This window comes from Podarcis tiliguerta, assembly GCF_965153285.1.
Source record: "Podarcis tiliguerta genome assembly, chromosome: 13".
In the NCBI taxonomy this organism is placed as follows: Eukaryota; Metazoa; Chordata; class Lepidosauria; order Squamata; family Lacertidae; genus Podarcis; species Podarcis tiliguerta.
This window is the reverse complement of record NC_139546.1, coordinates 32,767,055-32,793,220: the sequence shown is the minus strand read 5'-3', so window position 1 is coordinate 32,793,220 and position 26,166 is coordinate 32,767,055. Positions and strand designations below refer to the sequence as shown.

At 46.4% G+C, this 26,166-nt stretch overlaps 1 protein-coding gene, 1 long non-coding RNA gene and 1 pseudogene across 3 annotated transcripts; 2 read left to right on the top strand and 1 right to left on the bottom strand.

Annotated features, from left to right (window-relative positions):
- The first annotated feature begins 6,712 nt into the window (after positions 1-6,712).
- Positions 6,713-8,050, top strand: LOC310662207 (small nuclear ribonucleoprotein F-like; annotated as a pseudogene). The gene is made up of 2 exons: positions 6,713-6,952; positions 8,027-8,050. The product of its transcript is annotated as a small nuclear ribonucleoprotein F-like (transcript).
- A 914-nt stretch (positions 8,051-8,964) lies between these two features.
- LOC310662347 (claudin-4-like) lies at positions 8,965-18,198 on the bottom strand. The gene is made up of 2 exons (XM_083409144.1): positions 18,105-18,198; positions 8,965-10,313 (listed from the first exon to the last, which is right to left on the bottom strand). The coding sequence occupies exon 2, from the start codon at positions 10,288-10,290 to the stop codon at positions 9,646-9,648; it is 645 nt and encodes a 214-aa protein (XP_083265270.1). The 5' UTR covers positions 10,291-10,313; positions 18,105-18,198; the 3' UTR covers positions 8,965-9,645.
- Positions 18,199-21,539: 3,341 nt separating this feature from the next.
- Positions 21,540-22,031, top strand: LOC310663636. The gene is made up of 2 exons (XR_014504553.1): positions 21,540-21,741; positions 21,829-22,031. It is a non-coding gene; the product is annotated as an uncharacterized lncRNA (long non-coding RNA).
- The last annotated feature ends 4,135 nt before the right edge of the window (positions 22,032-26,166 follow it).

The following is a 26,166-nucleotide window of genomic DNA, read 5'->3' as shown; positions in this document are numbered from 1 at the left end:
CTTATTTTTGGGGTGAGGAAAGGGGACTGCAGACCTTTTGGAAAGTGAGAGCAAAGCTTAATTACAAAGGGAGGGGAGGGGGACACAGAAAAAAATTGGGGAGGATAATAGTGAATATATTGAAAATATATTGAAAAGGTCTTCATTTGTAATAGGTGGAGTGTGTCAGGAGTTTGTGCATATAACACATCACTCAGTCTGACATAGAAGCTCTAGGTTTCCCTGTTTGGGGACTATTTCTGAGGAAAGGCACTCTGTATAAGCTCAGGAGGACTCTTCTTCACCGCTTCATTTACTCATGCCCTGCCATTCAAGAGTGGTTCCTTAGCAAAACCCCCAGCCTTCTCAGGCTCTTATGAAATGGAGGCACAGGAACTCTGACATATATTTCCAATTCTATATTTTATAGTGGTGATACTATTAATAACCTATCTGACACCAGGAAGCGACACATTAGTGGGTCCCAACCCACCAGTTGAAGACTAAAGTGTTAGACAGCATCATTGGTCAACCGAGCAGGTCCTGGGGCTCACACTTGCCTGATAGCTGTGCCCCTTTGGACTCTGAAGCCCCACTCCTACTCTCGAATCTGTTAGAGTTGGCAGGCGGTGAGTGAAAGGCATTTCAAATATTTTCGCATCAGGGGTACCTTTTCAGCCCGCTTGAAAGTAAAAAAGGAAAGGGGGGGGAACAAACCCTCCCAGATAATGCCTGATGAGGGAGATTTGAGGGTTTTGGTTTTTAAAAAAATGGTTCTGGGACAAAACTCAAATTAAGTATCCCAAGGAGCACAGGCCAAAGAGCAGAAGCTGTCCTGGAGTAGAAAAGTGTGTCAGGACAGAGATTGGCTTCTTTATTAAAGAGAACGTGAGTGTAAATGAACGGGAAGGCCAAAGGGCTGACAAGGTGTGTTTATATGTGGGGGGAAAGGACAGAGGAAGCTGGTTTATTCCGAGTCAGACCATCAATCCAGAGAAAGAGCTCAGTACTGACAATGACTGGCAGCTGCTCGTCAGGGTTTCAGTGGGGGCTCTTACTCGCATTTACCAGAAGATGCTGGAACCTTCTGGATGTAAGGTATGCGCTCTGCCTCTGAGCTGAAACCAGTCCCCTTTACTCCCAGATACAAGGGAACTTCTGAGAGAAATTCATTTTGCCTATGCTCAGAGGCACTCCGGTTCTTATTACTGCTTTACATGTTGCCTGACATTGAAGAATGGATGGTGTGTGTGTGTGTGTGTGTGTGTGAGAGAGAGAGAGAGAGAGAGAGAGAGAGAGAGAGAGAGATCGCACACCACATTTTCTAGGCTGATCCTCAGCTCAGATGAACACTTGTGTTCTGGATGCAAAATACAGATGCACACACCGATCTACAATGCAAAGTGTGTGACTTTTCCAGCTGGGCTTTGGGCAGCTGCCAGGGCTCTCTTTTCCCTCAGCTTTCCCCTGGCATGTGGGTCTAACTGCCATTTTTATTTCCCAAAACAACTCCCTGCACTGTAGTGCCACAGTCTGGGACACTGTGGGAAATCAAAATGGCAGCCCCCCCCCCCGACACATGGCATAGCTCAGAGCACTGCTGCTGCCTGTCACAGATGCCACATTAGGAGGAGGAGTAGGAGTTTGGATTTGATATCCCGCTTTATCACTACCCTAAGGAGTCTCAAAGCGGCTAACATTCTCCTTTCCCTTCCTCCCCCACAACAAACACTCTGTGAGGTGAGTGGGGCTGAGAGACTTCAGAGAAGTGTGACTAGCCCAAGGTCACCCAGCAGCTGCATGTGGAGGAGCAGAGACGCGAACCCGGTTCACCAGATTACGAGTCCACCGCTCTTAACCACCACACCACACTGTCAGGGCCTATCCAAGGATATTTTGATTGGTGCCTTGTTAAACCTGGATATAGCTCTACAGGAAACTAATATCCTTTGCACAGCAGTTAGGACACAATTTGGGCTTCCCACAGGCATCTGTGAGAACAAGATGCTGGACTAGAGGGGGTCACTGGCTTGATCCAGAAGGGCTGTGTAAACTGTTATAATGGGCTGGTACTCTGGGAGACCAGGACTCAAATTCCCACTCAGCCACTGGGTGACCTTGAGCTGCTTAACTCTCAGGCTAACCTACCTCACAGGGTTGTTGTGGGATGAAACGGAGGGAGGGAGAAGCACACATGCCACCTTGAGCTTGTGAGCAAAGTAAATGTAATAATAAATAATTAATTTAATGCATAAATATAATTAAAAACAGCAAATAAATGTTATTCTATCCATACATTATGTGCTGATGCCATCTCTCCCGCTCAGCCCCACCCCAGCATGAAACAGGCAGGGTTTCTGTCACCTGCCTGTCTAAAAGAGGCTAGAAACCTAATGAGTTTCGTGGCATGGCGATCAATGACACTTGTTCTTTGAATTTAGCCCATAGGGAATGGCGAGCATTTCCTTGAAATGAAGAGAAAGGGAGAAAGAGGATGTGAGTCACCTCACGCCACACAACAGCCCTCCCCGGTCCAGGTGAAACCCACAGATCGCCTGAGGAGAGGGGGTTAAATCCAGTACGTACCCGAAGCCCATGGAGCAGCATATGGTGTTTGCTCTGAGTAGACAAGCGGTGCTTAATTTCTTAAGGAGAGGTTTAAAAGATCATATCCTCTTGAATAACAAAACCGCTAAACTGAAAATCTTTCCCCAACCCCAGATATACGTATGTGGGGGGATTTGCACATGTTCAGGAACTCTCATTGCTTCCCAGTTTGGGCTGAAACCTTCCTTCAAAAGAGTTGCCTGGGTTTAGGGTTACCATATTCCCCAAACTGAAAATCTGGACAAAGTTGAGCTTTTTTGGGGAACATCCCCCCCCCCCAAGTTTTGGTGCTTTTCTGGATTTTTCTTTTTTTACTTTACCCCTCTTGCTATACATCTGGGTTTTCCTGGACATTTCCCCTGATTTTGCAAAAATCCCACGGACACCAAAATGCTGTGCGATTTCCACAAAAATCCGGACGTATGGCAACTGTACCTGGGGTGAAACCTAGAACAAATTGAGGCCTATTGCCAGTGGCAAGATGGGGGTGGGTAGAGGGGAGAACAAATTCCACAGGGAGAGGTTGTGGAAGGGGGAGTGCAAGACCTACAGACACCCTTCCTTCCTAATTGGGGGGGGGGGACAGGTACATTAATTTGAGCCAAACATAAGGTGACTGTTCTAAGAAAAAAATAAGTTGCGTGAGGGGGAAAAATGAAGAACTTCACTTCCCCATTCCAATTGCAATTGTGAAGGTGGGGGAGCAACATTTTTGTGAAAGATCTGGGGAACTTGAGAGACAGGCATGAAAGAATCAGTTCTGCCCCACCAACATCTTTTGGAAATCCCCCATTTCAGTTTGAAATTCCCTATGAGCGAGTCTGTCTGTCTGTCTCACACGCCACTTTGAATGAGCTCAGGTGCTAGCTATCCAGGCAGTGAGAGCAACCTGGCAGGCTGGCTGGCTTTCAGCAAACAAGCAGAAGTGCAGGCCATCCACCCTCCCCCTACCCCACACCACCACCCACCTCCCATTTTCTTGGATGTGGGCCCAGTAGTCGACCCCTGTAAGGCGAGATCCCTGCCTGACTTCTTGGAGGGGTACCAGTACATTCCAGTGCCAGGCCGAGCCTTCCACAGCCAGACACGTAGGGACAAGGAAGCCGATCTCCCTGGCATGAGATGCGAGTCTCCTCCCGTCAAAACTGGCATGAAGTGGGACGTACAGAGTGGGGGTCTGGAACAGAGGGCAATGGCGGACAAGCCGCTGCAAGGGGAACTCTGGGAAGAAAGAGACTGGGGAGGGGACAGGAGGCTGTGCCACAACCCCCTAACCTCATGCCGGCTTGCTTTCTCACCCCCAATATATGTTGACTGCAGTCTGTTTTGCTATAGTCCCCAGAACATTTGCTGCCTAATGCAACCACACACAAGATGCAAAATCCCAACTCTACACTCCAGAGTTTGCACATAGCACCCACTTTGTGAAATCCAGGGAGAAGCATCAGTTCCTTTCATCCTACCCCCTGAAAGCCAGCACAGTGTAGTGGTCATCATGGAGTTGGGGAGTCCCAAATTTGTCTCCTCACCTGGCCACGAAGTTCACTGCGACTGTATTCACGCAGGCTTTAAAAAATCTTGTTTTCCCAATGATTCCCTGTTAATTTCCGCATTATATTTGAGCTTTCATGTGACGTAAAAGCCACGTCTAGAAAACAAAAACTACAGCATGTGTTTAGCACTCATTTCCATGTTATTTGATCCCAGAAAAAGAGGGAATCTGCAACCCCCTTAACTCAGAAAATTGTGGGGCTAAAGCCATGAATTTGGGGGCATGCAGTTCTTTTCTGCCTTTTCCATGGGGGAATCATGAGGGAACAGAAAAAGTAAGCATGCAGGTGCGGAAAGAGACGAGAGAAGTATTTTTGTCCAGTGACGGTCATTGTCTTGCTCTGCGCCCTCTGGTGTGAATGAAATTTAGTGTGACATGCTGGTATATCGGTCAAGGAGCCAGAGTTCCATAACAACAGGGACTGCAGTGTGAAAGGAACATTTAGAAAACAGGTTAGAACCGCTAGCATTATAATTGGGAAAAGTAACACAATATTCCAGAAGTCTGAATGCATCCTTAAATGGCTTTGAGCCAATCTCTTATCTCTCAGCCTAACTTACCTCACAGGTTTGCTCTGAGGATAAAATGGGAGGGAACCTGAGCTTTCGAGGAAGCGTGGGTGAAAAAATGTGATGAATATGGATTATTTTCCCCCCTTCAGTTTCTTTCCTGTGGTGTTTTGCTGCCTGGGATAAAGGTTAATGATCCCCACCTCATTCCATTGATGTACAGAAGGCAACTAGGCTGTGAGTTGAATATAACAGTGGGCAGGACAGGAGGCCAGTTTTGTAGCCCAGGACAGGCCATGTAGATCACACTCTCTGTCATCTTAATACCTCACCACCATTGCTCCCTCAGCCTCCTCTGAATCTGTTACATTCACACCACACATTGACAGCACTCTTATGCCACTTTAGCAACCAGGGCTTCCACCAACAAACCCCAGGAACTGTAGTTTGTTAACGGTGCTGCGAGTTGTTAGGAGACCCGTCACAGAGCTACCATCCCCAACACCCTTAAGCTACAGTTCCCAGGATGGTTTGAGGGAAGCCATCATGATTGTCAAGGTGGTATAAGAGTGCTTCAAATCTACAGCGTTGGTGTATGAGGCTGGTGCTTCACTGCCTAATGACAGAGCCGGCCCTGTCTTCCTCTGTTCCCAATCCTGAAGTCCAGAATTCACCGTTATTGCCCAAATGTAACACTTCAGCTCCTCTTATCCAATTTATGTAGGTCTCCTTCACTCCTAAAATACCTCAATCGGGTCTGCCTTGTGTGTAGAATGCCCTCTCAATCACAGCTCTTCGGTTCTGTCTCCTCTTCCCTTCAAACCCCCCACCTCCATTTTGCCTCTGGCTTATCCCCTTAATAGGCTTATTCCCAAATGTAACTAAGCTTCAAAAGACATGCAACACCCACAGCCAGACCCACTGCCTCTTTCCTTCCTCCTCCTACCTCAGAGGTGGGCAACCTCATTTCAGCTCCACAGTGATCCATGCCAGTAGTTGGAGGAACCAGAAGCAAGCGTACCTCCTGTACAGGAGGCTCAATGCCAAAAAATGCAGTGTTTGTACATCTACCTTCTAGCTCCCCATCTTCCAGTCAGGCGTGTGAGAGGCATGACCACAGTTCAAGAGCACATTCCAGCCATGCAAAAGCACTTGAAGGGGTAAGGGGTACAGCCTGGAGGCTGGAGCCCTGCATTTGACATTCAGGCCTGAAGTTCCTTACCTCCTACTCCACTGTTTTCCTCAATTCCCCATTTTAGATTCTCCTCCTCAGGGATTCTTACTTGCCTGTGTTAACCCCGTGTGCACCATGTACTCCAGCAGCACCGAAGAGAACAATAAGCACCCTCCACCCACAAAACATTTATCTTAGTAATTGGCACATCACCCACAGAGACAATGGAGTGTCCACCCCAAAGACTGAAAAAGTGCAACTAACTTGATGGGTGAATAACATAGGTTAGGAAAAACTAAAAATAGAATGAACTGAATGGCAGTGTAGCAATCTTCAAAGGCCAATTTGGGGTTACTTTTATGACTCTCTTTAAAGCTCAGGTGATGAGTGCCAGACAGCTAAGGAGCCATAGGGAAGTTTAGGTACGGTAAGTTGTTAATGTTTAATGCTGTATCATGATTTTAATATTTGGTTGGGAGCCGCCCAGAGTGGCTGAGGAAACCCAGCAAGATGGGCGGGGTATAAATAATAAATTATTATTATTAAGTACAAAACCAAAACCCTTAAGAAATTAAACCTTAAGGGAACAACCCATCCAAATAGTCCAATGAGGCCGGAGGACTCAGAGGGTGTGTAATGCTGACTGGCTCTTATGAGGCGGGATGACAAGAATACTTTGGAAAGGAAATGGAATGGAGTATCATGGGAGAGAGCATAGCTGGCACCTTCAAAAGCAGTACATCCTGGCATACTTTCTTGCAGGTTTGGTTTGTGTGTGTGTGCGCGTGCGTGCGTGCGCGTGTGCATGCACACACAAATATATAGAAATTGTTGTACATCACCCCAATCTGAGCAGTGTGAGATAAGAGACTAGCAGAAGCAGAAATGTTCGTCACTTCCGTGCTTTTTCTTTTTAGAGATTTGGCGGGCACATGTGCTGCCCGTAATTTTTTTGTTGCCGCAGCTACCCTTAGGTTGGTCTGGTTGCTATGAGTCTGCCTCTCAATCCAAAGTTATTCCTAAACGAGCTGACTGAAGCCAGTGATGGTGAAGCTGAAATGGGGGGTGGAATACAAAGGCTACCTCGTCTCCATCGATGGCTACATGAACATGCAGCTTGCAAATACAGTGGTACCTCGGGTTACATACGCTTCAGGTTACATACGCTTCAGGTTACATACGCTTCAGGTTACACACTCCACTAACCCAGAAATATTACCTCAGGTTAAGAACTTTGCTTCAGGATGAGAACAGAAATCGTGCTCTGGCGGCGCAGCGGCAGCAGGAGGCCCCACTAGCTAAAGTGGTTCTTCAGGTTAAGAACAGTTTCAGGTTAAGAGCGGACCTCCGGAACGAATTAAGTACTTAACCCGAGGTACCACTGTACAGAAGAATATATTGATGGTGCACTATCTGGACACCATGGTGAAGTTCTGATAAGGTGCAATAATGTCCTTTTATATTATATAAGGGGTGTGGAAGAAGAAGATGGAGAAATGAGAGAATAACTATTTTGGGGGGGAATGTTGTTGTTTAACTGTGCTAAGAAATTTAGTTGTCCAGTTTTGTTTGCTTGCTTTTTAAAGGTTTTGTCAAGTAACATTTTTTATGGCCAAAAAATAAACATTGTCATTGAAGAAAAGTTACCTCTATGGAAGAAAAATAAACAAACTATTTCTGACAAAAAATAAAAAAAACAGTGAGAGATTCCAGAGGTTTGAGGGAACATATATTCAACCTGAGACTGCAATGGAGGGGCTCACAGCATTAACACCCCAATAAGGAATTGCTTCTCCCGTAACCACAGCCTTGGATCCCAGCAGAAATCAGGAATGGCTCTGTCTCTCAGCTGCTCAGCCCACTTCTCACACACTTCAACTCTGGCTTTTGTTTTTCTAGTGACAGACAGATGAGGGAAGGCCCCCCCATTTGCCCTCTGGGGCAACTTCTTTTGTTACCTTAAGGACCCATACTTACAGGGCCATTACCAGAAAATTTGTCTGGCTATTATAGCAATTGGATACTTGTTGGATCCAGGAATTAGAAGGAATTCAGGCATGCTGCTTCTTTGGGGATCACTCCTAGCAGAGCAAGATTGTCTTCCATGAACATGGTCTTAACAGTGAGTCTGTCAGTGACTGTGTGGAGGCCAATTCTGGATGCACTAGGCCTTCCACAGTGGAGACATAGGTTTCTCTTTTGTAGAGTTTGAGCATCTTCAAAGTCTGACACCTTTGGTAAAGGCTGTTCCCTAATTGGAGCACCCACAGGCCAGTGTTTCCTAGTTGTCGGTGTTTATACTACATTTTTAAAGATTTGCCTTAAGAGTGTCTTTAAATCTCTTTTGTTAACCACCAGCATTATACTTTCCATTTTTAAGTTTGGAATAGAGTAGTTGCTTTGGAAGATGATAATCGGGCATCTGAACAACATGACCAGCCCAACGAATCATTGCTTTGATACTGGTGATCTTTTCTTCTTCTAGTACACTGGCATTAGTTCACCTGTCTTCCCAAGTGATGTGTAAACTTTTTTGGACACACCGTTTATGTTTGACAAGCAGCTTACCTGCCACCTCCCAAACTTGTGCTATCAATGCTAAATCTCCCCTTGCTGCCCAACCACCTAACTCTCCCCCCCCCCCATTTTAATTTGCTCCCAGTTTCTAGTTAGCACTTTCAAGCCCACCAGGAACTTCCAATCTTTCCAAGACCTCATGCAAAAAAAATAACTCCCTCAGCCTTCTCTCTCTTTGCACTTCCTCTCTGTTTTGTTTCTGTGCTGGGAACTCTTGCTTGGTCAGTTGTCTGAATACCTTTGGGATATGTTGGTGCAGAGGCTGAATTCTTCCAAGGGGGGAGTCTTGCCCCTTGGCTATGGATTCCTATGGCTTTGATGCATACTCTGGTATCTAGAGACCAAGTATGTTCACCCTTCCTTGGGGGCAATGCGAAGGTCACTTATCTTCCTTCTCTCCCTACCCCACCTCTTAGTTAGATTGTTCCACAAGTCAGAATATGTACTGCTAACTCTTGGAGGAAGTTTCATTAGATAAGGCACACCTGGCTCCAAGAACTTGTATTTAATGACCTGGAACTCACTTTCCCTCTCTCTCACACACCAGTAATAACCAATAACAACTGTTATATATAAAAGCCTGTATTTTTATTCAGGTCATACTAATAAAAAACAGAAATAAAATGGCATTCAATATGAAATGCATGCATGGTGAATCGCAGTGAGTTAGCAAAAAGGAAAAAAAAAAGAGACCACATCACTTTTGTTTACAAACAACATTGTACAACGCATCACAGCTTTATAAACTCATTTCTGGAGTACCCGTTTCCACCACCCACTTCTGCCCCCAAATGGAGACCATGTTGAACGGTGACCTCCAGGACAATATTAGTAGTTTTAGTCCCCTGATGAGCATCCAGGAAACCTAAGAACAAAACCCACATTGATCATTAAGAACTACTTGGAAATGACTTTTCTTTTTTCCCCCAAGGTCCAGCATCTCTTCTACATACATTGAGGAGAACCAGTTAAGAATAGAAAATGTTCTCTAGAAGCAGAGCTCTGACTTCTGTAGGGCAAGTCTGTACAATAACGTAGTGGTAACATTTGCAGGTGGGGGAAAATACTGATGGGACAAGCACATTGGAAAGTCATGGGACTATCAGATGTTCTGTTCTTTGGATGGATGGATATTTTCTGTGCAGAGCCCCAGTAGGGATGCATCTCTGCTCCTCCAAAGGGGACCCAAGCAGTAGTGAGCTTCAGGTCAGCAATGATGACAGCTTTGTTTTCCTGAGGTGGGCTTCCTAGACGTAGTTCTTGCTGGGGTAATCACTGTGGGGCTGAGAGGCAGCAGCTGTGTACCGGGCGCTGTAGTTGTTGCTCTCCTTCTTGGGGCAATTGCAGCAGAGCAGAGCTCCTCCGAGGATCAACAAGGCAGAAGATGCCCAGCCGATGTAAAGGGCAGCTCCCAGCTCCCTCTTCTGGGCATCAATCACCATCGGGTTGTAGAACTCGCGGACGATGGTGTTGGCTGACCAGCACACAGGGATGAGGCAAAGGATCCCTGCCACTATGAAGACTGCGCCAGAGACAATCATTATGCGGGCCTTGGTGTCCTCGTCTTCCACGCAGTTGGTGCACTTGGCCCCCACGATGGCAACCATCAGAGCCAGAGCAGCCAGGAGCACAGAGATGACCATCAGGGCACGGGCTGTCTGCACATCCTGAGAAAGGGCCAGCATGGAGTCGTAGACCTTGCACTGCATCTGCCCGGTGCTCTGCACCACGCAGTTCATCCACAGCCCTTCCCAAGTGATCTGCGCCACGACAATGTTGTTCCCAATGAAAGCGGAGACTTTCCACATGGGCAGGGCACAGGTTATGATGGTCCCGATCCAGCCCACCACTGTCAGGGCCATGCCCATGATCTGGAATCCAGCAGAGGCCATGACTCAAGGTGAAGACGACAACCCTGTAGAGAATACAAGCAAGGACACTTTTAATGCATATCCCCAGAAAGTCATTGTTACCCTTTGTGTTCTGGGGCAAGAGACCTCGCCCTTAGTGTTTTAACGCACGTTACATTTGAGGTCATTCTTGCAGGTGGTCATTGGTGCAATTCAACTTTCTCCAGTTTAACTTATGGTATTTTATACGTACACATTACATTCTTAATAAGTCTTAGGTCACCCATCTCCAACTTGGAAGTCTCCAGGTGTTTTTGCCATTCCTCTCTGACCATTGGCCATGCTGGCTGGGGCTGATGGGAGTTGTAGGCCACAACATCTGGAGAGCACCAGCTCGGGGAAGGCAGGTTTAGGCCAATTCAACTCTTGGTGGCTAAATGGAAGTCCTTTTGTTCAGAGGCAGCAAAGCTACAAAGCTGGAAATATTTGTTGCCTTATTGAGCCTCACTTGCTGCCTTCCTGCAAGGATCTACACTCTGGATGTTGTTGGACTACAGTTCCCATCATCCCTGACCACTGGCCCTGCTGGCTAGGAGCAGTGGGAGCTGTAATCCAACCACATCTTGGGACACAAGGTTGAGAAAAGCTGTTCTGGAGGAACCCTCCTTCTGATCCAGCAAAGTTCATGTGTGGTACACCCACAACCCTGAGGCTTGCAGAAATATCCTACTGGAGCCACCTTCAAATGAGACCCAACTGTAACACAATTTGACAAAAGTTAAAATTTGTCTTGAATAAGTAACATTGCTCTGTAGCAGGCCATTTCGCAGGCTGCATAATAGCCCATATAGCGTTGAAGGGCTCCCCTTGTCAAGCCAGTTTTCCCTTGTCACTGAGGGGCGGTGAACATGGATTAGCTGCATGCAGTTATACAACCTGTTTTTTCCAGAAAACCAGGCGTCGTTACTTGTTCTGTTGCCCGCCCATTATTGGGGTTAAATTTTAAGGCGGCTGCAGCGGCAGCAGTGGGGGGAGAGATCCCTTCAGGCTAAGTATAGGTTGGAATGAGGTTTCTTTCACCAAGCTTCAATTCATGCCCTGCCCCCCACAATATGGTGGGGAAGGTTAAACAACAGAAGCGCTCTAAACTCAGTGTGTTATCACTAGTTTGCATAGGCAGAAGCAGCTCACCAAGCACCAGAAAGTCACACACACCTGGTAGCATTTTCTGTGTCAGCTTTGAAAAAAGTTACAGGATTCTTTAGCCTTGGTACAGGACAACCCAACTCCTACCATATGCACTCTGGAGAGAGACTAAGAAGATTGTTGCAGGATCAGGCCAGTGGGCCCATCTAGTCCAGCATACTGTTCTTACAATGGCCGACCAGATGCCCATGAGAAGCCCAAAAGCAGGACATGAGTGCAAGACAACTCTCCCCTGCCCTGCAGTTGCCAGCAACTGGCATTCGGACATCATGTAGAGCTTGATGCCTGAGCCCTTGTGGAAGATTCCTGGTTCAATACCTGGCACCTCCAGGTAAAAGGGGAGGTGATGGGAAAGGCTCTACTAAAGAGGGCCAGTCCAAGGCATTTCACTGCCTAAGGCAGAGAAGATTACACACTTTCCCCCAATCCCCATACAGGTGCCAACTGAGCTGGCAGTTGAACCTTAATTAAAGGCTGGTGATGGGATGTCCTCCACCGAAGGCAGCAAGGTCATTTAGGGGACAAGGACACACCCATGTTCTGTCCTCCTGCAGAGGGGAATGGCCAGGCAGCCTTAGGAGGAACAGTACCCCCAAACATCTGTTACTTGAGGCAGTTGCCTCACATGGAGTAAAGGTTGGGCTGCCCAAGATTCCAAAAGCTAACGGCAGCCAGGAGTGGACAATACTGGGCTTCGACAGCATTTGAGGTCAATTCACATACCATGAAAAACCATGGTTTGGCATTTAAAATAAGCAAGCCATGTGCTCCAGTTCAGAGGATTGCCTCTTCTTTTTAAAAACGAAACGAAACACAAGGCCCGTAGTTTGCAACTGCACCTGAACTGGCAGATGCTGGTTTGTGCTTCCTCTCAGCCAGGACTGAAAGCCAAAATTTAAAGTTGGTTTGCAGTCCTGGCTTACAGATCCAGACTAAACCAGAGCTGGCCAGTTCAGAAGTTAGCTGACAACTAATACATCTTGCACTAAAGAAGATAAGTGCCCTTTCCTGTTGCTTTATTTTTCCTGGATTCTAGAACAGCTCTCTCTCTCTCTCTCCATTTTCTATGTAGTTTCAGAATGACTGGAAAGGGCAACATTTTGTTTACTGAAAAATAAGCTGATGTTTTTATTTCAGATTAATCCAGAACACTTTTACCTCTGGCACCACCCAGGATTGGCTTCAACAGTGGGTGCCTCTGGCAGCAACATGAAACGCCCAACAGAATGTGGACTTTGGTGGGGTGGGTGAGAAGGGAAGCAGCTCTGAACTCAAATCTGTCCAGACACGAAGCTCATTGAACACTGTTTGGTTAAGCTGAGTGTGTGTGTGTTTGAGTGACTTGCTTATCTCCCCAAGACTCTTGCGAAGATGCAAGTGGAGTGACTCATGTGTGCCATACAGAGTTCTTCGATTCCATTGCTGTATTTGTAAAAATAGCCAGCCAGCCCCCACCATCCCCATAAGAACATAGAGCTGCAATCCTGCAGTTTTCAAGCCACACCCCGCCTAAAAAACAGAAATTAACCAAGCTGGCACTGCATAATGGTCAGGTTGGGCCCCAGGATAGGCCCAAGTTCAAATCCCAACCTTGCCACTGAGGTCGCTGGGTCAATCACTGTCTCTCTGCCTAACCTACCTCACAGGGTTATAGTTAAGATAAAAAAGGAGGGGGGGGGAGGCATGTAAGTCACTGTGATATTCTTGGAAAAGGAGGATATATACAAGTAACGTCTACAGATACAGTGGTACCTCGGGTTAAGTAATTTGTTCCGGAGGTCCGTTCTTAACCTGAAACTGTTCTTAACCTGAAGCACCACTTTAGCTAATGGGGCCTCCTGCTGCTGCCACGCCGTCAGAGCACGATTTCAGTTCTCATCCCGAAGCAAAGTTCTTAACCTGAGGTACTAGTTCTGGGTTAGCAGAGTCTGTAACCTGAAGCGTCTGTAACCAGAGGTACCACTGTATTTCCTCTGCTTTATTAGCAATATTAGCTGACCTAAATTTTTGCAAGCAAGAACTGTTGGCTGTTCATAAACCCCACTTAAAATTCTACAGATGCACTTTGCCCCTTTTCCCCAAAGTAGTGGGATTGTAGGTAGTTGTAGGGGGACTTTGGGTGTACAAATTTTCAGGGGTGCCCTGTGCGATGCCAAAATTTGGTGTGCCCTGTCTTCCACCTTTGTCACAGCACCCCCTGTGGCGCCCAGCATAGGTGAACTGGGACTCAGCTATACAGCTGCAAATAAAACAATTTTAAGTATGTTTTAAGTACAATATACAATGTGACACTAGACGGCGATGGAAAATTCAGTATTTTTAAAAAAGCATTTTCAAAATAGTTTTTATATGTGCGTATATTCCACCCAGGTCATGCTCCCCTAAATCTGCCTCTGATTGTAGCAGCTGAAGTTCCCACAATTCACGACTTTGAAAATCAGGGCAACCTGCTAAAGGAGTTGGCAGGGAGGGGTTCATCAGGTGGCTTATGCTGTGGTAGAGGTGTGGCAGCTGACCTCAGGATCCTGTCTTCTCAGAAGAGAACGCCTGTGTTTTAAGCAATGCTCCCACCTGACTCATAGAGGCCGGAGATAGCCTAGGTAGGTGATACTCCTATTTGACTCAGAAACAAGGCCTAGCTCCTGATTCATCTGGTCAGGCAAAACCATTCAGGATTAGCCTTCAGACTCTAAACAAACCCAGATGATATAGATAGTTCCCTTTTTCTCCTCCTCATACTGAGCAGGGCAGAAGAAAAACAACACTCCCTCCCTCCAACTCATCAGGCACCTAGAATAGCAGCGGTTGCACAACTGGTTGTTCTCTCAAGATCCGCTTTGAGCAGGTAGAGAGGGACACCTGCCCTAGGAGCAACCTCAAGAATTGCATCATCTTCTGCCCTCAGGACTCAACAAGGTAGTTTGTTGCCACTGGCACTCCGCAACATTAACTGAAGGGAAAGAACAGTATAATTTGGCGACCTATTTCACAACTATTAGGCAACAGATGCATGCCATTCTCCTCAGCGCTGTGGCTCACTTGTTTGCAGTGTCTGTATGGGGCGGGGGAGGAGGAATGTCCTCATTGTTTTAGTCAAAGCTGGGTATTTAGGTTTCAGCCCACCTCTGCCCCAAGGCTCCAGGCAAGTCAGGCGACAAGGACATGTACAGCAAGAAAGCACTACAGACATCCACCAGGCTCTCTCTGGGAGGAAACAGTGGTTTGGATGGGACATCACCTCCTTCCCACCCCCAATAAAACAACCGGCACATGCCTGGACACAAACTATACATTACACAAGGGGTCCATTATCAGAACTCACCCAACATTTTGCTTTATATTGGCATGTCAAAGGGGAGGCTCCAAATTCAGTAACAGCAGTAAAAGTTAAGCCCTACACAGTCTTGGTTGGAGTAGGTTTACTCTGTACAGAAGTGAATCTTTAAAACTATTTACGAATTACCTTTTCTCAGCAAGTCCAAGGCACTCTAGCAGGTGCTCAGTATCACTATTACTTAAAAGGCAGAGCTAAGTGACTGAACAGGTCAATTTGGAGCTTCAGTTGGGGAGCCATGCTCAGGAAAAAACTTGATGTTGCAAACTTGGTAGATGATCCAGGGGAATGCTCAGCGCTAAGGCAAGTGTAATGGCAGCTTGTGTATCTCGCAAGGCAACAAGATTAATAGCAGCTCAAGGGGGGCAGTGGAAGAAATGCAGAATGGGATTTTAGGCTGGCAAAATTGTGCATGAGAAAAGGTTAAAGAAAGACCTCCCGCCAACTGCAACTGCTCCATTAACAAAACAGGCAATCTGATCACAGAATTCCTGCATGGCTTATAGCCTGCCTTTTGAGGTGTACACTTTTGATCTGCTAAGCCTAGGCAAGCGTGCAAAGAATCTTTAAACACTGGGATGTTAAACTTAAAAAAACAACAACCCTAGGTTTGCACTATGTTCCATTTCAGCTGCATACAGCAATTGACTGTTAGCTTATTACCATGGAGCCCAGTATTTTTTTAGCCAGCATAAATAAAAATGGGGCTGGGGTTATGAGACTAAGTAAAGCACAGAACAGATTTCACCTGGAAGCTGCGTACTTGGCCCCCAAAAGCCCTTGATGCTGATTACAGCAAAGGAGATGCTGGATGTGTCAGGTTAATGATAGAGAAACATAGGCAAGTAGCAACAAGTCTCTCCTCCCAAGTCCAAGCCTGGTTTTCTACGTCCACCAACCATGCTGTCTGAGGCTGATTGGCCTGGAGCCCAAAACCATTGAAGGGCATCCAGGTTGGGGGAAGGCTAGTCCAAGGAAGGATTTAGGAAGAACCTACACAGAGTTGTGTCCTGAGCTAAACTGATCACACCAGCACCGCCATTTTCTTTCTCAAAGAGGAAGAGAAGACAAAGAGACAAGGAAAGAAACATACAGGAAGGAGTTCTAAATGGATCTTTTGTTGTAAATAGTGTCTAACAGCTTCCTCAACCTCAGCCCTCCAGATGTTTGGAGACTACAATTCCCATCATCCCTGACCACTGGTCCTGCTAGCTAGGGATCATGGGAGTTGTAGGTCAAAAAAATCAGGAGGGCTGAGGTTGAAAAAGCCTGATCTGAAACATTAAGCCTTCTGATATGAGAAAAGGCAGAATACTACCTGTGCAATAGGCTCTAGGCCCTGATTTTGTAATTAAGTCCTTGTAAAGACCACTTTTTAAACAAATAAAATGAGTAACAAGTTTTTTTTCAACCACCCACTGTCTCAGTCAATGTGTGTTTCTATTTAAAGCCTCAGGGGAGGTTTACATCACATGAAGATCACACCCTTTTAAACCATGGGTCAATTCCAGGGCCAATTCCAACCATGTTTTACGATATAGTTTTCAGCTAGTTTAAAGGACCAACTTTACCTTCCTTCACAGGTGTAATAAACGCAACCAAAACACAATGCCATCTTGCTTTTCAGGTGGCTCTAAAATCAACCCTACATCTCATTTTCTACTCCCAAAACTAAGTAACACAAGTCTAGTCTGATTTAGAATTAAACACTTTAGACACAGGCCTTAAGTAGTGTCTAGTTCTCATTATCCCAGTGTTTGGGAATACCTGTATTAGGACCAGCCAAATGTCACAAAAATGTGGCAAGCTTTTGAGTTATTTAGGCAAGAGGGTGGGGTGCTTGATGAAGAGTTATGGAGAACTCAAAAGCATGCCACGTTTTGTGAGTTGTTGGGCAATGCATTTATTAGAATCAACCAAAAAATGTATTACCTTTGGATTCTGCCCTCCCCCTAGGGAATCAACCAATACACTAACAAGAACTTTGAAAAACCAGTATGTTACAGACGTGTGAAATCCACCTGTCGCAAGGCTCCTTTCTAAACACCACCCCATGATTACAGGGTCCTTGCCCCACCCCTCATTTCCAGAAGACAAGGCAAAGCTCCAACTCTAGCCCTACTTCTTCTGCAGCCCCAAAACTCTCGAGAGGAGAAGGCAAGTCTTCGGAGCTGTAGAAATCGACCTGTTACGCCTGCTAGGTGGGTGGGGTATACGGGCGCAGGTATGGCGGGAGAATCGTCAGCCCTTATGGAAGGTTTTCCAGCCTCTGGGACAAAGAGACACGAGGTCACTGGGTGCCTGCGCTCCAGGGAACAAAGGTTCCCCACCTCCGCCACACGTATGCCTCGGGCGGGGCCGGGGCGTGAGCGTGGGGGGGGGGGGAGAAGGCGGGGCCGTCCTCCTCGCTTTGTCCATGCCCTTCAACCGAAACTGTCCCCCCTCCTCTTTCTTCTCAAGGGGGTTTCAGTGGGAGTCCAGCTCGCCACCGAAACATCAGGGCGCCACCCATTCCCTTGCTGGGACAATGGAGGCCAGGGGGGAGGATGCCTTTGATATGGGCAAGGGGGGAGGGGGAAGCGCGGACCCACAACTCCAGCCCTTTCCCACCATGAAGTTCCCAGCAAAGTTAAGAAAGCCATTTCTGTTTGCCGCTCAAGTTTGCTCTCCACCTACCGTAAGTTCCCCTGGGAGCACGTTTCAACGGGTCTACTCTCGCGTAGGGCTCTGGGCTCGCAATGCCTCTCTAACCCTTCATTTAGCGGGCAATTTTTTTACTCTTCCAAGGGCTTCTAGAGAAGGCAGACTTATAGCTCCGGAGACCAAAAGGAGCGAGAGAACTCATCTCACGACAAGTCCCTAAATTAGCGCTCGGGCGTTTATTGAAGACGCTTTCCGCACATGCTTAAGAATCCGCGGGTCTTCATCGGTCAAGCGCGAGGTTCACCACCCGCATTAATCTTACCCCCAATCCAAAGAGAGCAAATCTAAATCTGTTCCAATCTTTACCAAATACCGCAGGAGATCGAGCGTCCTTTGGGAAGGAGCGCGGAATAGAATAAATTTAATAAATAAAGGACTTCTTTAATACTGTCTAATACACAGCATCGATCCTTGGGGAAGGGACCCAGGCGTCCTGGCATCACTCCTCAAGGCATCCCGCGGGACCCACATAACGCAACAGATTTTTAAAAACTTTGCCTCGCACACAATACCAAACCTTTAAAATAAAGTAAAACTAGTTAACCCATTTCCACCCAGCAGATCACCAATCTCACTAGCCCCCCCCCCCTTCAGCTAAAATCTCTTCGCTTACCTGTTGACGGGACCCAAGGAGCGAGAAGGCTTCAAATCCTCAGGAGGCAAGTTAGAGGCAACTTTCCTGGAGGGGCCGGCTATATACCCCTCTCATCCTCCTCCTCAGCCCTCCCCCCCAGACCACACCCCTCTCATCCCTGATGACGTCAGTGGCAGGTGAAACTGGCGGCCTGGGATAGAAAACCGTCGGGAGGAAAAGCCCCCGAAAGAGGAAGGGGGGGCAGGGAGAAAGAGTGACCAAGACGGGCTTGCCCCACCCAGGGCGAAACTGGCGCGAGCGAGCGAGCGCACCTGGGCGGAGGAAGGGGCGCGCTGGCGAAGAGGATCTGGTCGAAAAGTTCCCAGGTGCTCGTCCTCCAACCGCTCCTTAACCCAGCCCGGCCGGACTTATACTTCGGCCAGCATTATTATTATTATTATTATTATTATTATTATTATTATGCCAGTAATATCCGCGGAACTCGGTGGGGGCCTTCCTGGCGAGCAAGCGTGACCCGGATCGGGCTGCAAGAAGTTGGGAGGAAGCAAAATAATTCCCCCCGGTGGCACGAATACAGTGCAGCCCCGTGGATTAACCACGAGGCCAATAAAGGGGCCATATAGAGTTTAACCTTAGGCGCTTTAGATTTTTAGGCTTTTCGGTTTCCTGGGTCAGCCACGGAGCTCGCCCGTTCACCTTGGGCCAGTCACTCCCTATTAGCCTTCTCTTCCTCCTGGATTTTGTTTCTTTTGAGGGGAAATCCCGGTACATAGAAAACCGTGTCGCGAGGCAAGACATCATTGCTGCCTTTGCCACAGCCAAAACCAGGGAAAGGGTGGGATGGGGGGAGTTTCGAGGAGTATTGTGGATTATTTGTGTTTTGACGATTTTCTCCTCAGAATCGGAAGGGTCATCCAGTCCAACCCCCTGCAATGCAGGAATCTCTTCCGCAAGGTGGGTTTTGAACCCGCGACCCTAAGATTCGGCCTCATGAGCCACTAACTGAGCTACCCCTAATGATTTGATCTGAATACATTTGTTAATTTTAGATCATTAGTTTGATGCCTATATGTGCGTTCCCATCTGTATGTAGACTCTCTTAAAAAAGCAGCCCCAACCCCAGCCTGGCAGACACAGGATGTGTCCCTACTGCTCCTACCAGTTGTGGGGGCAGGCGAACTCCTACTCAGAGATACGCCAGAATGGAGTAGGTGTAGCGACCAGGCCTCATGCCATCAAAGGTCAACAGCGGGGCTGGCTCAAGCCCTCCCTATTATTATTGGTTCCTTTATAGACTGCTGAATTTGCCAAGGTGGGTTTCTGAGGGCTACCACCGAAGGATGTCTTGGCGGTGGTAATTCTGCCCACCTACACTTCCTGCATTGCAGGGGGTGGGCTAGATGACAATTCTAGGGGGAGTGCCACGTCCGAGGAGTGATGCTGGCACCACTTTGCGGGGCAAGAGGCTAGTGTGGGCTGTTTTGGGTCTGAGCAGACTGAGGCCTCTACTGCATGGGTAGGCAAACTAAGGCCTGGGGACCGGATCCGGCCCAATCACCTTCTAAATCCGGGCTGTGGACGGTCCAGGAATCAGTGTGTTTTTACATGAGTAGAATGGGTCTATTTTATTTAAAATGCATCTCTTGGTTATTTCTGGGGCATGGAAATTTATTCATTTCGCCCCCAAATATATAGTCCGTCCCCCCACAAGGTCTGAGGGACAGTGGACCGGCCTCCCTGCTGAAAAAGCTTGCTGAACCCTGCCTTACTGCATCCAATTTCTTCCCCCTTCACCAGCGCCGCAGATTGTGGTTTTGGATTGGAGCCTCTCAGTCTGTAGTTTAAGGGTGTTAGGAGTTGATGGGAGACCCCTGTTCTCCTCCCAGAGCTAGAGTGGTTGAACAGTCATCCGCTCTTCATAAGGAATTCTGGGAATTGTAGCTCTGAGAGGGGAACAGGAGTCTCTTCACAAGTCTGAGCACTCTTAACAAACTACACTGCCCAGAAGGGGAGTGGTGGTGGCCATGACTGTTAAAAGTAGCACCACAGTGCTCTGAATCTGTGGTGGGAATGTGGTCATTGTCTTGCGTGTCCATTTGCAAATGCAGTGGATTGCTAATGCGATGAGGAAGGAACAAGTTCATTCCAAAGGCTGCTTGTCATAATTCTTTTTTTAAAGTGGCCCTACCCAAGATCAATTCTTAAGGATGTCTCATGTGTTTGTTTTTTTTAACAGCTGTTTAAATAAAGTCTTCCTTCTAACCACACCTACTTTCCCAAAAGCCCGGACTTCTTGCTCTGTAATGAGAAAGGAGTGTATGCTAAGGATTCTTGCCTTTATACCAAATGGTTGAGAACTGGGCCCTGGTAAACATTTCCTGTGCGGACTTTAGAGACGCTCTTCCCCTCCCTTGGACAAGAGTGTCATCAGGCGATGGTTAAGAACATGAGCTGTGAGCCTGGAAGGCCCTGATTCAACCAAGAATACTCAATGGGCAAAAACTACAACTCTACCAATCTGAAATATAGTACCAGCCTACCTTACAGGACTGTTGTGTGGGGCAAACATTTGATAAGGTTGCATCCCATCACTTAGGAAAAGTACTTTATATATGCGTGTGTGTGTGCGTGTGAAAGTGAAATCATTTTTACTGGTTTTACAGATACAAAGATACAAATAAACACTACTAGTGTTTATTTGTATCTTTGTATCTGTAAAGAGATTATCTGAATCTCGGGACTTCCCCATCCCCTCCATGGGGTCTCATTTTAAACCTCTACAACTGCATATTCATCCATACTCCATTTTTTTTACCAAACCATATTGTCCATAGTAATTTATACACTGCAAGTGGACTCCAAGGTAACTTATGAATTTCCCCCATTCTTTTATAAAGTTTTTACGCTCTTGGTTTCTGAGTTTTGCAGTCAGTTTTGCCATCTCAGCACAGGCCTTCAGCTTGGTTTGCCATTCTTCTCTGGTAGGGACTTTTATCTTCTTTCCAGCTCTGGGCTAATAACATCTGGGACGCTGTTGTTCCATACAAAAAAAGTCTTTTCTGCTCCTTTGGTAAGGAAAAGTACTATATAAAGGTTATTGCAGTTGACTGTGAACATTGGGTCCAAAGCTGAGCAGCTCTTAGTGGCCCTTGCCCTCTTCACATGCTCAGATGCAGCCACAACTTTTTTCATTACATTCAGGCACTTAAAGCAGATCTTAACCCCCCCTGCTGCAGATTATCTACTTCTACAATTTTAATTATTTTATTCACACTATTTATCTATCACTTGTTTGTAATAAAACCTCAGAGCAGTAGAAGAAGTTGAGAAGAGCCCTGCTTGAATCAGAACAAAGGTCCCATCTAGTCCACCATTCCATTCCCCACAGTGGCCAAACAGTTGCTTCCAGAAGACTCACAAACAGGCTGGAAGGCAACAGCTCTCCTCGTTGTCGCTCCCTCCCTTGGCAACTGGCATTCAGAGGTAGACTGCCTCTGAGCCTGGAGGTTCTGTTTAGCTATTGTGGCTAATGGCTTGTACCTTTGCTGAATTGAATCCCCCTTTCAAACCATTACAGAAGATCATTACAGTAGCCGCATTTTGAGACAGCAAATTCTGTGAATTGGATTGCAACCCTAAGCACGTATACTCAGCAGCAAGTCCCACTGTGTCTAATGAGACTTGCTTTTTAGTAAATGCCTTTAGGAACTGCAGGCTTAAATCCCACATTCTCTACTCGCAGGAGTACAGATGTCAAGGAAGGATTTATGCAGAGACCACAGAAGTTCCACACACGACTTGAGTTTCAATTTAGGGTAGCAAGGAAGATGTGTAGAAAAATGGAGAGGGAAGTAGCTTTCCTGGGTACTCGGGAACTCGTGGCAGGATTGGTTGCCTTGTTCCAGACACCTTTTTGGCATAAGCATTAAAGTGCTTAAAGAGCAACACATTTGTTGTAGCAGAATCTTTCCTGGACCACAGCCCACTTCATCAGATGCATGAAGCGCAGTCTTCATTTAAGATGCATGTATAGTGTAAAGAACTGTGACACGGGTGGCGCTGTGGGTTAAACCACAGAGCCTAGGACTTGCCAATTGGAAGGTTGGCAGTTCAAATCCCCGCAACGGGGTGAGCTCCCATTCCTTGGTCCCTGCTCCTGCCAACCTAGCAGTTCGAAAGCATGTCAAAGTGCAAGTAGATAAATAGGTACTGCTCCGGCGGGAAGGTAAACGGCGTTTCCGTGCACTGCTCTGGTTCGCCAGACGCGGCTTAGTCATGCTGGCCACATGACCCGGAAGCTGTACGCCGGCTCCCTCGGCCAATAAAGTGAGATGAGCCCTGCAACCCCAGAGTCGGTCACAACTGGACCTAATGGTCGGGGGTCCCTTTACCTTTTTATAGTGTAAAGGGTAGTGGGAGGGATGTGGGTAAAGACAGTATAAAATACACACACATACACAGAGATAACATAAGAAGAGTCTTCTGAGTATCTTCCACCACAGGAGTAACATCAGAGATGAGATTAGGGGTTAAGGGTTTCTGGGACCAGAACATTATTCACCACCTCTGCGGGGGAGGAAGATAAATTTGGCAGTTTATTAGATCAGAAACATTCTACCAGTTTCCTGGGAGGAGTGGGCTGGGATTTGGCTGTTTGAAGAACAAGGAAGGAGGGGGCTGTATGAGCCCCCTGGAGAGTGCAAACTATCCACCTGCCTGGGCATGACAATGAGTCATTGAAATGGACAAAGCTGAGAGATCCGGCCCTTTCAGATCTCCTGAGGTTGTTTGGGAGGGGGAGGGGAGCAAGGAGGAAGGGCAGAACAAGGTGGGGAAAGTTAGGAGGGGGATGGGAGAGAAAGTCACCACTTTTTAAACTGGGAAGAGCTCCTGCGCCTTTAACAGCAACTGCCTGCGAGACAGAAAATCAACCGGTAGAGCTTTCCCCAGTCCCTGCCTATGCAGTGCGAGGAAAACTTTCAACCAGTTGATCTTCTGCCTTGCATGCAGCTTGTTAGGTCACTGAACCTAGGGAAGCATGCACACCTAGTTTGAGATCAAGAGATTTCCCCGTCCTAGGTAATCTGCTCATGGCTACTGTAGCTACATTTTCATGATCCTCCTTTGCTGCCCCCTGTGGAACTCTCTCCCTGAACCTTAAGGCAGCCTTCAGCAACCGATGTTTCGGGTTCCCACTCCTATCAGCCCCAGCCAGCATGTTATTAATTTCTGAATAGTTGGACTTGCAACTTGATCTTGGTCAGGATTCCTTGTCAGTTTGGAACAGAGGCTTTGCTCTCATACCTGGACGTTCACAGTTCCTTGTCAGGCGGCAGCTTCTTCTTCTTCTTCTTCTTCTTCTTCTTCTTCTTCTTCTTCTTCTTCACAAAGCTCTACACTTGGAGGTGTAATAAACGGAAATCTGCCCTTATTCCCTTATGGTGTACACAAGAGCACTTGTAGAGTCCTTTGCAAGTTCTCCATCAGTCAGAGAAAACTAACAGAGGGCAACCAGAGAATATTGAGAAGCAAAGCAGCTAGTAAGCCTGATCTTTATTGATCTGTTGCAACAGGGTGCCCCCTTCACACGCAGGAGAAGTTGAGGGCCCAGAACACAGGTGTGTCCGCCCTTATATAGACATTTTTAATTGCCCGCCCTAGAGTTCAAGACCACCCCCAGAAACATCATACATATATCACAGAAGGGGCGTAGCTCAAGACCACCTCCCAAACACATCATACCTCAATCAAAAGAAATCTGAGTGTGTTGTTTATCTCCTGTCTGGCAGGTTACCTATTAATGCTTACTAGATTGGATACCCTGAGGAGCCTGGCCAGTCTTTTGTAATGATAAAAACTTAGTTCCTTAGCCAGGTCACAGGCTCACACCCTATTCATATCTTAAATGTGTCCTTAAGACAGGATTTGTGAGGAAAGAGACAATGGGGAGGTTTCCCACTTTGACCTTGCAGAGAAATATTTGAGGTCAATTTGTTCAGGACTTTTTTTTCTGTGGGGTTTCAGACATGTGGTTTATCTATTTATGTACATGTTTGCTTGGTACATTTATGAACATTTACTGTATTACATATCTAAGACCTTAAAATTCTTATAACAGAGGCACTTACAGGACCACCTAGGTGTGTAGAAGTACTGGTAACCCTAATTTGGGTGGCTGTTTTGAAATGGATAGACACTGAACCATCTGGGTTCACTATTAGAGGGATTGGTGATAACAGCAACTTTCTCTGGGGATTCTGGGCACTTCCCATTATAATAATATCTGATCTTATATTTTGTGCATTTGTTTCAGAAGCACACACACAAGCGTGTGTTAGCACACATACACATGGTGTGATTGCAGTAACACTTCAGACAGTACCACATTGCTTTTTTTCTCCCTGATTCCCCAGCTCACAAATGTGGCTTTAAGTCCTGGAGCACTTATTTCCAGGTAGTTTCATAAATGACTATTCTGAGTTTTAATGTGAAGGCAAAAACCTTCTGGACATTTATGTTTGTCTTGGTTAAATATATATTCATTGATGGTGGTTGTTTTTTGCAAGGAAATTCTATAAGATGTTTTTATAACCTCTGGTCTTATGGAGGGTTTTTATTGCTCATTTTATTGTTTTCGTATCCTTTTGTGTAAACATCACTTCCAAAGCCCAGGCTGATGTGTAAATAAACAAAGAAGTGTGTGATGAGGTGAACTCAGGCGTCCGCAGAAATTAATGCAATATTGGCATGTGATGTTCAATATGGTTTCTGTTCTGAGCTGAGTTCCTCTTTCTAGGATTCCTCATGGTTTACATCAACAGGTTCCCATCACTGTGTCTGAGAGGTACTGTAAATGACATGGGGGGGGGGAGAGAGAGACAGACAAACAGACAGTTTGTGTGTGTGGTGAATCACATTTGTTAATGAACTCCTGGGTTACAAAATTAACTGGAAACAGAAAACTACAGCACCAGGCAAAGGGATGGACACTACAACAATTGTCCCTAATATACTCTTTTTTTAAAAAAAGCCTGCATGGATTTTATTATTCTTATTAAATGTGGGAAGCATTTAAAAGTGTGTCTCCCATCTGATACCAAGCCTATTATTAACGCAGAGGCAGGAGGCTGCCTCAGGCAGCTGATTTTGAGGTTCACGAAAGAGCAGTCACTAAATTTATTATTATTGTATATTTATTTCCCAGGAGAGGTATTTGTGGAATTTTCTAAGGTGCCAAAATAGCATAGCCTGGGGTGTTAATAGTATACACCTTGAATTGAGGAAGGGGGCACCATTTGCTATGGAGGAAAATGGGCCTTGTATATAGGGAAGCCCCAGGTTCCAATACCTGATATTTCTACTCAGAGAGGTACACTTAGTTAATTTTATACTGTGGACTTAATGGTCTTAGTGAAGGCTCTTTAGATAGTAGTGTAGTTTTACTCCAGTTACTTCAAGTGTGTCTCACAGGGGCCTCCCTCCTTTGATGGTAATGGCCCATTTCACATGCCACAGTAAACTGTAGTTAATGGTTTACCCTAAACACAAAGGTGGCTCCTGGTTCGCTCCTTCCCTACTGCAAGCAAGGACAAGGATCCAAGATTACTGGCTTTGAGTTACATCCGAATTGGGAATAGTGGTTTGTTTTGCTCAGACAAACCATGATAGATAAGCCAAGAGCAATCCTATACGCTACATTGGGGCTTGTTTGGAATGAAAGAATTCACAATCCCCAGTTCAGAAACAAAGCTAAGCCAGTGATTGATTGCTCCTGCCTGAGCTATGTGTAGCTCAAAAGGAGAGTGTGTTCACAGTTAGCCATTGACTACAGTTTACCTTATGTATGAATGTAGTCTTATTAGCATATAACACTCAGCCAAACCATGCCTGCACATAAATGAGCAAGCATGAACGAGCAAGAACAAACCTTAGCTACAGCTCATGGATTGTTTGGAGCGAGACAAACCATGAGCCCAGGTTTGCACATACAGTGGTACCTTGGTTCTCAAATACCTTGGTAAATACAACTTGGAACCCAAACACTGCAAACCCGGAAGTAAGTGTTCTGGTTTGCGAACAT